This window comes from Lissotriton vulgaris, chromosome 7, assembly GCF_964263255.1.
Source record: "Lissotriton vulgaris chromosome 7, aLisVul1.2, whole genome shotgun sequence".
Lineage (NCBI taxonomy): Eukaryota > Metazoa > Chordata > Amphibia > Caudata > Salamandridae > Lissotriton > Lissotriton vulgaris.
This window is the reverse complement of record NC_141695.1, coordinates 215,732,424-215,747,721: the sequence shown is the minus strand read 5'-3', so window position 1 is coordinate 215,747,721 and position 15,298 is coordinate 215,732,424. Positions and strand designations below refer to the sequence as shown.

At 46.3% G+C, this 15,298-nt stretch overlaps 1 protein-coding gene across 1 annotated transcript in view; it reads right to left on the bottom strand.

Moving 5' to 3' along the window:
- KMT2B (lysine methyltransferase 2B) overlaps positions 1-15,298 on the bottom strand; it is a 1,030,490-nt gene that overhangs the window by 707,944 nt on the left and 307,248 nt on the right. The window contains exons 13-15 of the mRNA XM_086929980.1: positions 5,986-6,103; positions 2,959-3,072; positions 2,562-2,746 (exon numbers count right to left, since the gene is read on the bottom strand). Of these exons, the coding sequence (XP_086786106.1) occupies positions 2,562-2,746; positions 2,959-3,072; positions 5,986-6,103 (417 nt within the window). The remainder of the gene's footprint in view (positions 1-2,561; positions 2,747-2,958; positions 3,073-5,985; positions 6,104-15,298) is intronic.

The following is a 15,298-nucleotide window of genomic DNA, read 5'->3' as shown; positions in this document are numbered from 1 at the left end:
CTTCGGCTCGACAGCCACCTTCGGCTTCTTCGGCGCCGAGGTCTCCAAGGCCTTGGAGCCGACCAACGCGATGCACACTTTCGGTTTAGAGTACGGCACCTGCGCAGTATCTGGAGTCGAGACCGTAGGTTTCGCTTTCATTTTGCCAGGGAGTGGCTCGACAGCAATGTCCGTGGCCGAGCCTTGGGTAAGGCCTGAAGGCGGTCCCTCGACCTGAGGCTTATAAATTGGCACGGCCACAGAGTCAGATTAAGTCAGATTGAGGATGCTCCTCATCCGAGCTATCCTCCATGGCCCCGAGGGCCCAGTCGTCGTCCCCTACCTAGTCGACTACTTCTTCGGCCTCGACCATCTCTGAACCGAGCTGGAAGAACTAAGACCGAACGCAAGACTATACCGACGTATTAGACTAAAGACCTTTTGGTCTCAAGAAAGTTTTCTATCGATTCCGACAAGAGGGAATTCTAAGACATCCGAACCCAATGGCGGAAAAAAACAATCTGAGGATGGAGTCGATGCCCATGCACACTGTAGTCCAGGGGAGGAGCCACCTATCTCGTGATACTTCGAAGACTCTTCCAGGACAACAATGTGCAATCATCCGGACCCAACACTAGGCGGCGATCTATGCACAGATATGAATTCAGCAGCCCACATGCCTCAAACCTATATCTGAGACGACCTAAGAAGAAAGAAGAGAACCTTGAAGAGAAGATAGACTGCCTTGGCCCCAGCCCCACCGGCCTGTCTCAAGCTACAGTGAACCTGTAACCAGTTTTCAGCCAGTGACCACTGAAAACACTGGGAGGCCTGCTGCCTTCGAAAAAGACTCCAGTCTCCGGTGGCCTGCGGATTGTTCAAATGAAACTTACTCCAATGACTCTAGATCCAGGGTGATTCGTGTCTCCTCCCCACTCTGCACCAGACGCCCAAGGGCCGAGTCGGAGTGGCACAACTGCTCAATTAAGTCACCTCAGCAACCAGGACTCAGATTCCAGAGTTGGCTGATCTCTCTCAACCCCCATGACGGTAACTGCACGCAGCACGGCTCAAGTCTCCCTTGAAATGCATTGGGCTGAACTCAGATTTGTGATCTCTGCACCCACCCGCCCCTGGGCCGCTTGTGGTACAGTATTGATACTTACCTGACCCTTGCCCACTGCTGACCTTCGGTCCCAAAGACTGGAACTGTAAATTGCGTACTTACCCGATTAACCGCAAACCTGTTTCCGCATAGGATAGCATTGAACTGTGCTGAACATATTCTAAGTGTCGATTTATCCAAGTGCAAATTATTTTTAATTAAAAACGTACTTACATTAAGATCTTGGTGTTAAAAAAAGTATAAACAAAGTATAATTTTCCAAAATTGGTCTGGACTTCCTTCTTGAGTCGTGTGTCCATCATTGATCACTGTTTTACAATAAAGGTCTTACACTCCTCTGAGTTAGGCTTAAGGTTGCTTGCCCACACTACTACTAATGGATCACTTTGGGTTTTACATGGAGCACTATGCACTTTTGGGGAACCCCAGAACTCAGTGCACGATATTAACACCTAGTGGCAATATCATACAGAGCTAGGTCCTACAGAGTCTATTTCGTTTTCTGCAGTACTAATTGCAGGGCATGGATGGTATAGTGGTGTGTCAAAATTATTCTGGGTTTCTAACACCTGGACTCCACTAATACGAGAATGCCAAGAGCTAAAAGGTATGTACTTGGCTATTAGGTAAACAATTACCTTGACAGACCCAAGAGCCCTTAAAAAGGTCAAATAAAAGTGGTAAACAGAGTCAAGAACAAAGTGCAGTTATAGAGACAAATGGAAAACTTACAAGACAATCACTCCACGAGGGTTTATATGGCCTTATCGCCTGGGCTGAGATAGCAGCAGGCACAATACAGCACTTAACAGAGGGTACACCTTGGGTGATATCCCCACCCATTACAATGTTAACAAAATGTAATTAATAGGGAGGCTGTGTCTGGGTGACCACCGCACAGGGTGGTACAGAAACGTATAAGGGCTCAGTGTCTGTGCAGAGGACTTTGGTCCTAAAGTTGGGGTGCACTTTGGGTGGATCCCAATTCAAAAAGTGGTTATAGAGTTTGTGCTGTATTATTCAACACTAGGTAAATTATTACGAGGATGAACGCTAAAATACACAGGTAGGATGTAATTTATTCATGGTAAGGCCCGAGGTACAATCAGCTCTGGTGGGCGCTCCATACTCCCTCTAACTGCAATCAATGCCAGCCCTATCCAGGCACACAACTTACCACTATGCATCATCACAATCTTGCAGTAACCACACTGATTCAACACTACTCCTACATGGCCGATGCCTAAACAAACATGCAAGGTCAATACATAATCCACTCTCCTTACAGACAGGAAAACACTCGCTGCAGCACTACATCATACCATTTCATTACATATAACTAACGTCATGCAACACACTACAGTTAAACCAAAATATGTGAACAAGGCAGGAGAGATTTAGCAAGCCATGCTACAATTTCAGTTCCTACTCAGAGCAGACAACAGCTTCATCCTACCTTGGCACACTGATGAATTGGTGTGGTAAGGCTAGATGTTAGTAGTTCCTTCATCACTTGCTTCAGTCCGCTCTGCAATTCAGAGACCATGACATCCCTCCACTTCGCCTTCTTGCCACCAGTGCAAGGTGTGCATGTGTAAACTACACTTTCTGGCAGATTCGAAAGGATTTCATACTGCTCATCTGTACAGATAGAAAATCAAGGAACATGAGACTTAAGGAATGGACGGGCAGATGGAATGAGACAGGAATGATAACTGAAGAATTGATTTATCTAAAGGTGAGGCCACAAATCTAAGACCTGGGATTAAGACAACAAATAGATTCATCAAAAACAACCATATAACTTTGGCCTTTTTAGGGAGATTCAGGGATAACTTACTGCACATACTCACCTGTCAACCCTTCACATTTTGAGTGGACCCAATGCTGACATTTAAAGCACTGAATCATCTGACTCTCGTAGTCGTTTTCCTCATAGCAGTGGGTACAGATAGGGCAGTAGTTACCTGATGAAAGAGTGCAATAAGTCAGAAGGACACAAACACAAAGCTCTACATTTGTATATTCTATGACAAATAAACAAGCATTTGCAATGCAATAGGTCTCGCAGTATTTAAGTTAGAGCTTTTGGTATTGCTTTTGATATTGTTTTTCACAATATATGTAGTACTCCTACCAATTGGTCTGTAGGCAAGTATTCAGCCATTTACTAGAAATGATTTTACACATGCAGCTTTTTAAAAATATAAATGCCGATGTGAAGCCCCTACCTTGAAGGCGCCCGCAGGACCTGTGCAGGAAGTGTGTAAGGAGTGAGGGAGGGGTCGGGCAGACTAGGGAATGGCTGCGGGAAACTTGCTTAAACCAAAGTGGGAGGAGAGAGCACACACTGCGAGTATAGAAGGAAATCCCAAAAAAAATAGCACAGATCGCGGGACGCGACGAGGAGGGCGTTTACCAGATGCACTCCACGTAAATGACTATTTAAATGTTAACGCTTCAACAAGCATGTGCGAGGTGAACAAACCCTATACTCAATTCGAGATTTACCATATATGTTTACATAAAGCTAAAAGCTCTGTATTTTTTTATATAGCCTACCCCTCTTGCATAGCTGCCAAGGTTTCAGATTGCTAAGTGTGACATTTCCATAATTTCAGTGTAATTATGAGTGACATTTCAACAACTATGAGTGACACTTTCCCGCGAGCAAAATTAAGCAATGAAGATGAGTAAAAACAATTAGCAGAAATTCCACCCCTACCTCCTCCTTTTAACTTCATGAGGGACTATTTTAAAACACTGAAAAGTTTGCTGTCATTACACATTTAATTTGGAATCTTATCAGCGGTAATACAGGCAGAGCAATCTATTTGAATTACACTGCTGTGAGCATGTATTTTTTAATATTGGTCAGAGCTGAAGATAATGATCATAAAATACTTCCGTTGCTAAAGCTTGCTTTTATTTCCTCTGCAACTATGAGGGGTTTAGCATTTCAAATACCCCTTAATCACTAGCACTGTTCACAAAAAGGTGATATTGTCCCCTTGTGCACATTACTATTAATGTTGACAATTAACTTGTCAGAAGTCCTGAATTATCAGACCAAAGCGGCCAACAAGTGGCCTCTTATTACAACAGGGCACCGGAGGCAGTCAGATCTTTTGAGGTCTTTCCTCAGCAGAGATGCCTATAAAAGCTTGTCTGCTCTCCCAATGGTCGCCATGAAAACAGCTCTCAAACTGGCCAAACACAAGGAGTGGCATTTCACAGCTGTTTGACCAAGAGGGTGAAGTAGTATATGCTGAAACTAAGGTGTACTTGCAGAGGAGTGAATTGTCAGGCAACACTATGTACATAGTGTTCGTGGCGACAAGCTCACGGCCTGCACTCATTCACCTGAAATGCACTGAATTCACATTCTTCAATGTATATGCAGTCACAGACAACAATCTGTGCATCGACCTCAACACATCTGAGTTTATTGACGAATGTGCACTCATGCTCCTGGCATCGCTGCATGTGAGGATAGCATGAAACTTGCAGTACACCCACTCTATCTTATGTACGTGCACCTGAAATTGTGACATCACCTGTACCACAGTACATACGCATGGTTATCTAAATGTGCACTCGCATACCTCTGACGCAGCATTCTCACAAGTCGCCACCACTGCAAACCATTGAATTTGGGCAATACAGCCTCAGACTGCGGTACACTCTAAAGGTCACAGCCCACGGGCTGCAGCCTCGAGCCAGAGCAGAATTAAGCTAGCAGTAACTGGCAGCTGAAAACACGCTGCCGCTAAAAATGTAAATGTGTAGAGGATTTACACTTGGCTGACACAGTCTACAATGTGACACTTACAGTTTCGAGGTGAGCTATTCTGTTTATGGGCCGGACGCCGCCTCCTCAGACTCCTGGCCGACTCCTGGCCTCTCCAGTTTCTGACTGCACTCCGTCAGATCTTGCCCCCGAAAGAAATCACCGCCGCAGCCCTGCTCCGTGAAAACCGGAAGTCAGGCACTTTTGGCCGAGACGGTGGCGGGGCCTGCAATCCGGCAGGAAGTCCCGCCCGCCGCCGAGGAAGAAGTGAAGCCGGCCGACTGATGGCCTCTCCGCAGCCCGGGGCTCCCATGAGTTGATGAGTCCCGGGGCTGCAACAGCAAAACAGCCAGAGTGTTGCGGGGCTCCCAGATGCTGGAGGGAGCCTCGGCAGTGAAGTCCTGCCCCCTGGTGCCGCGACGAGACTAGACTGCCGCAGAGAGGAGCCCGATCCCCAGCAACAGCCCGGTGAGTGCCCGACCAGCGCTGCAGGGGAGACACGGAACACGCCGAAAGAGCCCGGTGAGTGGGAGGGGAGGGGGGCGTGTGCGCGCGCGCTGGGATGTGTGTGGGGGGGGTCTCTGTGTGTGCGCTAGTGTGTGTGTGTGTGTGTGTGTGTGTAGGTGCGGCGGCGACCGGGGGGGGGGGGGGGGTGAGGGGGGGGGGGGGTGAGGGGGGGGGGGGGGTGCCTGTGTATGCGTGTGGCTGTTTATGTGCGCATGCGTGAGTGTGGGTGCGCGTGCACGCAGTCAAATCCAGCACAAGAGAAGCGCGTGGCACCCTCTTGTCCCTCATTCCCCCGAGACGGGCAACTAAAAGTCTCCAGCTGGACGCATCCTTCGGATGCAGTACCACCGAGACCTAAAAATATATAGAGAGGAATACTAAGGAGAATTCCGAACCCAACCACTAGATGGCGGAATAATGCACACCATGGGAATTCAGAAAAGATTCACACTGCAAAAATGAAGCTCTTCATCATAGCCCAGGACAGTTTCCAAGTTCCTAAACTCAGGCTCCTCTAAAAGAGCTGAACATAGCATCTCTCAAGTAAACTACTTGATATTTCCAACCTGTATAGATCTCTTACCTTTATCATACAACGTGGTACAGTCTGGACATAAAGTATAATCATTGGACCATTCAGTGTCCCAGTTTTTTCCAGGCGAAACACCACAGCTCTTACATCGGATACATGTGGAACATAGCTGTAAAAAAATATATATATTTCAAAATAAATCAATTTCCAGATGGAGAAAAGTTAATGTACCGTTCTATTATACAGTGATGCTAGCATCTTCCTAGCAAGGGTTTTCTATAGGGTACTCGGGAAGTCAGTGTTTACAATTTAGAATGCCATTTAGGTCAAGTGATTTGGCACTGCTGTCAATGCCACAAAATGGATACACTCCAAATTAAATGGCAAAATGACTTTCTTCATGCACTTGATATTCAAAATAAAGAAGATGAGCATTCTTCCGCCAGGAGGTGAAGGGGACTACAGACTAGGCTTGAGTATTTCATAGAAATGACATTCGTACAGTCAGTGCATCACTGTAGAAAGGAGTTCATTAACAGAAAGTGAAGACCAATTAAAAATATGACAGACCTAAACCAAGAAGGCGTGTATCCCATCATCATAGCGGTTTAGCATTAAGCAGCAGATTTAATTAAAACTGATGATTGAGTCTGGCAACTTTTGAAACACTTAGGAGTACTGTTTTAGCGGACACTAAACTTCTGCTTGTAGGAAGCAGGCTCTCCATATAATGTACCAAAACGAGGTACACTGTGCAGAGTCCAGGAGACCCATATTGGTTTTCGGAGGCACAAGTAACAAAGCCAAATGGTCTCTTGTGAGTAATGTAGGGTCAGCAGTTTATGCTTGAAAGGGTAGTGCTAAGCATTTTTTGTACTCACAGATGCAATAAGGAAAATGCTTCTTACCAGTATGCATCTGTTCTTGGCATGTAGAGCTGCAGATTACTACACTTCGCATTAGATCGCCACCTGGTGTTGGGCTCGGATGATTGCATGTTGTTGTCGTCTTGGAAGAAGTCTTTGTAGTCACGAGATAGGGGACTCCTCCCTTGGACGATAGTGCGCAGGAGCATCGGCTCCATCCTTAGATTGTTTTTTGCCATGATGGGAAATGGAGTTAGTAGAAGTAAAGAAAAAGGATGTCTATGCATGTGCATCTAAGTAAGATAAAACTGGAACGGATACAGGTCCCGGGGAGGCCAGAGGGAGTGTAGTAATCTGAAGCTTTACATGCCAAGAACTAATGCATACTGGTAAGTTTCATTTTCCGTTTGAGGCATATGAGCTGCAGATACTACACTTCTCATCGATTGGGCAGCAGTGTCTCCCTTAGCGGTGGTCACCTGTATCCGTTGCACTAGTATGAAAGAGTTAAGGACAGCTTGGCTTACTGCAGCTTGCTGCTTGGCTTGCACATCAACACAGTAGTGTTTAGTGAAGGTGTGTGTTGTAGACCATGTTGACGCCTTGCATATGTCCTCCAGGGGGATGTTACCTAAGAAAGCCATAGAGGCTCCTAGTTTGCGTGTGGAGTGCGCTCTAGGAGGAACTGTTAATGTGAGTTTTGCTTTTTGATAGCATATTTGTATACATTTTACAATCCACCTTGCAATTCCACCTTTAGAGATGGGGTTGCCTTTATGAGGTGGAGAGAAAGACACAAACAGTTGTTTTGTTTTTCGAAAAGACTTCGTTCTATCTATATAGTAGAGAAAAGCTCTTTTAACATCTAGTGTGTGTAAAGCCCTTTCTGCTACAGAGTCTGGGTTTTGGAAAAACACAGGTAACTCTACAGATTGGTTTAAATGAAAAGGAGTATTGACTTTTGGAAGGAATTTTGGATTAGTTCTAGAACCACTTTGTTACGATGTATTAAAAATTGTTCTTGGATTGTGAAAGCTTGTATCTCACTTACTCATAAGATTGGTAATAGCAATAAGGAAAGCTGTTTTCCACGTGAGAAATTGCAGTTCACATTTATGTAAACTGAGTCTTGTAAGAACAACGTTTAGGTTCCACACTGGAGGGGGGCAACCTGGGTGGGATGATTAGTTTTAATCCTTCCATAAATGCTTGAATTGCAGGTACCAAACTCTAAGACTTCAGGAGCCAGATCAACAAATTCAGTTGATTTGGGGCTGGATGTCGGATGTCTCCATGGTTCTGCGTTAGCAGGGATGGAGTCAGTCATAGCTTTTGGTGTGGAACTAGAGAGTTCTAGCAGTGTGGTGAACCACGGTTGGCGTGCCCATGTGGGAGCTGCCAGGATTACTTTGAAACTGCTGTCTGAGCTTGCGTACTACTAATGGTATTAGTGGTAGTGGCGGAAAAGCGTACGCAAATCTGCCTGACCAGTTAATCCATATTGCATTGCCCTTGGACAGCAGGTGTAGAAACCTGGCGGTGAAGGCTGGGCATTTTGCGTTTTCATGTGTAGCAAACAGATCTATGTCTGGATGACCCCACTTGATGTAGTTCCCATTCGTGAATTTGTTGGGTCTGCCAACTCAACAGATCTGCTATCTGATTGTGAACTCCTGGAAGGTGTTCTGCCAACAGATATATGTTTTGTGGAAAGGCCCATCTCCAAATGTTCTGTGCGAGCTGGGACAGTTGTAGAGTGTGCCCCCCCTGTTTTTGTATAGAATACATGGCTGTCATGTTGTCCGTCCGAATTAAGACAGCTTTGTTTTTCACTTGTACTTGAAATGTTTTGAGTGCTAAGAATATTGCTAGCATCTCTAGATGGTTGATATGGAACAATTTCTGTTGACTGTTCCATTGTCCTCTTGTATGATGTAAGAGATGGGCTCCCCATCCTGTGAGATGCGTCTGCTGTGAGCGCCAGCTGTGGAACAGGTTCAAGGAACGGCTGCCCTTTTGTCAAGTTTTTGGTGTTCCACCATTGCAGAGAGCGATGTGTGTGGCTGTCTACCAACACCAGGTCTGTTAGTTGACCTGGAGCCTGGTTCCACTGTTGTGCTAGACATTCCTGTAACGGACGCATCTGCAGGTACTATGAAGATGCAAGATGTCATCCCTATTAGTCTCATGAACACTCTGGCTTGCAGAGATTGTTGTTGTTGAAAGGCTGTGACTAAGGCTTGAATGCAGTGTATCCTTGCTGGACTGGGATACGCTGGGGTTCTAGACGTGTTTATTGTAGCCCCTAGATACTGATGTATATGAGAGGGTTGCAGGTGCGACTTGGTGTAGTTGATTGTGAACCCTAAGTCGTGCAACGTTTGCATTCTCTGAAGTGTGTGTTGGACACACTGATTGAATGATTTGGCTTTTATGAGCCAATCGTCTAGATAAGGGAAGACATGTATTTGTTGTCTCCTGAGATGTGCTGCTACTACTGCTAGGCCCTTTGTGAATACTTATGGTGCCGTTGTCACTCCGAATGGAAGGACTTTGAACTGATAGTGTTGTCCTTCCAGTACAAACCTTGGATACTTTCTGTGAGCAGGATGTATAGGGATGGGGAAGTAGGCGTCCTTTAGGTCTAGTATTGTAAGGAAATCGCCTTGTTGCAGCAGTGGGAGCACTTGTTGTAAAGTGATCATATGTAAATGATTGATTGTATGTAATGATTGAGGGGCATGAGGTCAGGAATTGGTCTTAGTGTCCCGACCTTCTCGGTAATTATAAAATACAGCGAGTAAACCCCTGTTCCTTGTTCTTGTAAAGGAACTATTTGTATTGCGTCCTTTTGTAGAAGTGACAGAACTTGTTTGAGCAGAGTAAGGTGTTCTGCAGACATTGGACGCTGCCTGGGTGGTATGTGTGGAGGGGTTGCTGTAAGTTCTAGGCAGTAGCCATGCTGGATAATCAGTCTTACCCACTTGTCTGTTGTGATGGAGTTCCAGACAGGCAGGAATTGTGTTAATCTGCCCCCCACAGGGGTGCAATGCTGTTGGGGAAGCAGAGGGAAGTCACTGTTTTGTGGTGGAAGAGGTTAGATTGTTGTTACATCGACCTCTTCCTTTGTTGTTATTCCCTCTATATCCTCCTCTAAAATATCCCTTGTTAGAGGATGTTTGTGTGTTAAGATTTGAAGGATGTTGTATTGTCTTACCCAGTTTGTTTGGAGCCTCCTCTGTAGAAGGAGCGATGAAAGTAACTTTTAGCTTGTGTGGACTGTAAAGCTCCCATAGATTTGGCAGTGTCTGTTTCCTTCTTCATCTTTTCAAGTGCTGCGTCTACTTCTGGTCCAAACAATTGGTTTTGATTAAATGGTCGATTCAAAATGGTAGTTTGGACTTCCTGTTTAAATCCTGTAATGCGTAGCCACGCATGTCTACTAAGTACGACACTAGTATTTACAACTCTAGATGCAGTGTCTGCTACATCTAGTGCACACTTGATTGAGGCATTAGAAATTAGCTTGCCTTCTTGTTTAAGGTTGTTTGCCTGTGCCTTATATTGATCAGGTAGTTGATCTAGTAGCTTTTCTAACTGATCATAATGAGCCCTATCATATCATGAGAGGAGGGCTTGCGTGTTCGCTATACGCCATATGTTGGTAGCTTGCGCAGCTATTCTTTTGCCTGAAGCATGTATTACCTTGGATTCTTTGTCAGGTGGGGGTGCCTCACCTGAAGTTTGTGAGTTTGCCATTTTCCTAGCATTTGACACAATTAGTGAATCTAATGGTAATTGTCCTTTAATGTAGGCTGGATCTGCAGGTGCAGGCCTATATTTATTCTCAATTCTAGGGTTTAGGATCCTAGTATGTACAGGGTCTTTAAATATCTCTGGAGCATGTTTAATGACCCCTTTAATCATGGGAAGAATTTGAACAGACCTTTGCGATTGTTCAAATGTGTCTAAGAGAAAGTCTTCCTCTGTTATGTTATGTTACTATTTGTTTTGTAGAGTGCTCAGCTGCTCCAAAGAGCGTTCCGGCGCTAAAGATCATCACACCAAATACCAGCAACTAACAAAGCCATAACGGCACCAAAATTAACCATAACAGCCATTACATGGCAAAAAGATAAGTTTTAAGTCCCTTCCTAAAAACAGAGAGATTGGGGCACGTCCACAACGTCAGGGGCAGTGTGTTCCAGAGACGGGGTGCAAGGTAACTAAAGGAACTACCTCCACAGCGAGCACGCTTCACTGTTGGGACGATAGCCTTGGCCTGGGCCGCAGATCTCAGAGGTCTAGATGGGAGATAGAAATGTATGTATGTATGAAGCTTATATAGCGCATGACTTACCCTGGGGCATCTCCGCGCTTGCTTAGGGAACCTGTCCTGGTATTCCCCTGTGAGATAACCCTGGCAGGGTATCCACAAGGTGAAAGCCAGGCATCCCACCGCGAGGGGCCGATGTTGACCCTTCTCTGCAGATATTCAGCGCCGAAATTGTGAAGCGCCCTAAAAGCTGTAATTAAGGTCTTGAAAGAGATGCGCTTACGAATCGGCAGCCAATGCAGAGAGACAAGGAGATTGCTGGCCCTGGCTCTTCTAGTTAGACCAAAGATTGCCCTGGCTGCAGAATTTTGAACTATCTGCAGACGAGTCAGCAGATATTCAGGCAGACCTAAGTGAAGGATGTTGGCGTAGTCTAGGCGCGAGCCTATTAGTGCTTGCACCGTGATCTTCTTATGCTCAAAAGATAGATAAGGCAAAAACTTACGCAACATCCTTAAGATGGCAAAGCACTTACCAGTCAAGCCAGCAACCTGGGCTTTGAAGGAAAGAGTGTTATCAACCATCATACCCAAATTCTTAGCTGTGACCAAATCGCTGGCAGGGGGAAACATGGCCGAAGGCCACAATTGCTTCCATCTTGGGTCTGCAGGACAACCAAAGAACAATATCTCGGATTTGTCGGAGTTGCATTTGAGGCCATTTTTCCCGAACCATTCAAACACAAACTCCAAACACTTCCGAATGGCTGCTCCATCAAAGTCACAGCCCCGGTCACAAGTGAACAGGAGTTGTGTATCATCCGCATAGGATATGATCTGGGCCCCTAGCTCCTCCACCCGTGCCGCCAGAGGTGTAAGGAAGATATTAAAGAGGGAGGGACTAAGTATGGAGCCCTGCGGGACCCCTACCTCAAGCTGCGGCATCAGGGCGGAGAAAGGGGGAGCCCAGATCATTTGTCTCCGGTCGGCCAAAAAAGACTGAAACCATGCGACCACCGTTCCCCGCAGCCCAATCTCCCAGAGTCTAGTTAGGAGGAGGTCGTGGGGAACGGTGTCGAAGGCCGCCGACAAATCGAGCATGATAAGCAGGGCCTTTCCACTTCTGTCGAGGGTCTCCTTCACAGCCTCGGTTACCTCAAGTAGAGCGGTTTCGGTGCTCAAGTTAGATCTAAATCCAGACTGTGACTGGTGTAATAGGGAGTTACCCTCTAAAAAGTTGGTAAGGGTGGTGTGAACATATTTTTCAGTAACTTTGGCCAGGGCAGGAAGCAGCGAGATTGGCCTGTAGTTCGAATGCAGTTTAGCGTCTGCATTCGGTTTTTTAATGAGGGGAAGAACTAGGGCCTGTTTCCAGGAGGAGGGGACTTTGCCCGAATTCAGAGATGCATTAATGAGAGGGTTGATGATCGGGTTAAGGGCAGGTGCCAGGGTCGCAAGACACTTGGCAGGACAAGGGTCCAGTGGAGAGCCAGATTTCAGGCTAGACAAAAGGTCAAGCGAGGCCAGAGGCTCTAAAGGGGGGAAACAGTGCAGGGTAGGGCCCAAAGAATCCGTATGCATTGCCGTTGGGCATAACCAGGGGTTGGAAGGGCCGTCGATCGCTGAGCCCGTACTCAAGATGTTCTGGGTGCCTTGCAAAGCTGACTGGATAGTGCGGATTTTATTAGTAAAAATGCTGCAAGCTCCATGATCCAAGGTTCCGAGAAAGCAGACGCAGGAGTACAGCAGGAGGGAGATGTGAATTCTTTAACAATCTTAAAGATCTCTTTGCAGGAACTATCTGCTTCCTCGATCCTTTTAGCTAGAAAGGATTTTTTCTCTGAAACGATCTCCCTGTGATATTCTTTCACTGCTAATCTGTAGGACTGCTTAGCAGAAGTATCATAGTGCCTCCTCCAAATTCTCTCCAGCCTCTTGCAATGCCTTCTCTTAGCCACCAAGGCAGCAGAGAACCACGGGGCTGATGCTCTTGCCAGTTCAGATCTAACCTGGCGAGGTGGTGCCAAGGCTTCCAAACGTGCAGTGAGCCAGTTCTGCAAACACACCACATCGTCCTCCAAACTACCCGTGAAAACACAAGGATGGGTTTCTAAAGCCTGGGTGAGCATGGCCGGGGTGACTTTGTGGAAGGCTCTAGAGCTGCGAGCAGCTAGCCGCTGCGAAATGCGGGCGGTCACTGGCTGATGTACTAACGTGAAATCCGCTAGGAAATGGTCCGACCAGAGTACTGGGGCAAGGGAGGAAAGGGCCACCGGAACGGTCGAAAAAATTTGATCTAGAATATGCCCCTTCTCATGTGTAGGTGACTGCAGGTACATATGAAGTCCCACCGACGATGTCATATCCAAGAATTTTTGCACTTCAGGATCCTCACCCTTATCCATGTGGATGTTAAAGTCCCCGAGTATTAGGCAATGTTTCCTCTTCCTCATCAGAATGCATAGTAACCCCATGGTAAATGGCAGCTCTGTTCGACAGGAGACCAAAACCAATGTTCTCTTCTGGAGAGAAGGTTTTGATGGGTAGGACTGTGGGTTAGGAATATCTGGCATATCCTGTGGGTTTGGGTACTCCCAGTCTGTATCATCTATAGGATATGGGCAAGGCTCATCTGTGTATCTTTCTACCTAAACTATACTCATCATCATTCTGAATTGAGTGTGAGGACAAAGGAAGAGAATGTGAAGGAGATATGTGGTAAATTGTTAAGAGAAACAGGTGATGAAGGAAGTATAGGAGAAGAAGGGTGCGTAGGAGATGTGGCAGAGTCCTTCTTGGCAGGAACTACAGGTGTGGATGTTGCATCTGCCTTCCTTTTGTGTGGTGTAGTGTCTTTGGGTCAATGTAGATCTTCTTTTGCAGAGGATCTGGTTGGAAAAGGACTTCTCCATGTGGAACCATTGTCCACGACGATTTTTTTAGTTCCGGAAGAGGTTGCGGTTTGTCTTTAGCCTTAGGAGTTGTTACAATGTCCTCTCGCGTAGTTCGACACCGAAGATGTTGTTTTCAGTGTCGTAGGCTGTTTCGATTGCTTAGTCGTATCTGAATCAGGCCTTGTCGGTTTCGGTACCGGAGACGATGGCTTTGGAGTGAAAGCTGGTCTCGTCGGCTTCGAGGCGTCGGACTCTGGCTTCGTACCCTTGTCTTTAGAAGTAGACGGTTTTGGAGCAGAGACTTCTTTCGGTGCCGTGGGATCGACACGTGCAGTTTGCTCGGTACCGAGCTACCGGAAGTCTTAGTTACTTTCTTCGGAGCTGGGCTCGATGGCCGAGCTGTGGAAGTGGTTTTTCGGTCGCGACTGGGCCCCAGAGGTAGAGTGTTGACCTTTGCCTTTGATCTGGGTGCTGTGTGTTGTGCAGGGGCAGTAGTACTGACGCGCTGACCTGATGGTATGGAGTCACCTGCCTCCGATACGATCTGGAGATCTGAATCTTCTTCGGGAACGAGCGGAACCTACTTGTCGAAGATATCCACCGGTTCCGGAGCTGATCTCTTCATGTCGTGTCAATGGGCCCTCCGATCTCTGATGGTTTTCTTGGATCGATTAGACACGCAGGCTGTACAGCTGGATTCGTAGTGTTCTGGCGATAAGCACAGGTTGCAGACCTTGTGGTGGACACTGTGTGGAAACTTTACTCCACACTCTGGGCATCTCTTGAATGGCGTCCTTTCCATGAGGTGTAGGCCTCAGGGCGTGGATAGGCCCAACGGCCCGCTTCGACGACCGGAATCGAGCTGATTGAGTCGAAACGATATCAGTCGATATCGAAAGTAGTTTGGTAAGTTTTAGTACGTTTTTTGCTCTTCGACGTGCTTGAAAAGTCTATTTCTAGCCAGAGCAGAAAACTCATCCGAACCCAATGGCGGAAAAAAACAATCTAAGGATGGAGCTGATGCCCATGCGCACTATCGTCCAAGGGAGGAGTCGCCTATCTCGTGACTACAATAACTTCTTCCAAGGCGACAACATGTAATCAACCGAGCCAGACACCAGGTGGCGATCTAATGCTAAGTGTAGTATCTGCAGCTCATATGCCTCGAACATTACATTCAAGAATAAATTGAAGATCAATTTAGAAAAATAACAGAATATATGATTGACACAAAACTTTATGATCAAGTAAGTTTATTTTATCGATTTTTACAGGTAAGTAAAATGTTCACATTAAAGCGTCTTTAAACAGTAATGCTTTCCTATGGGA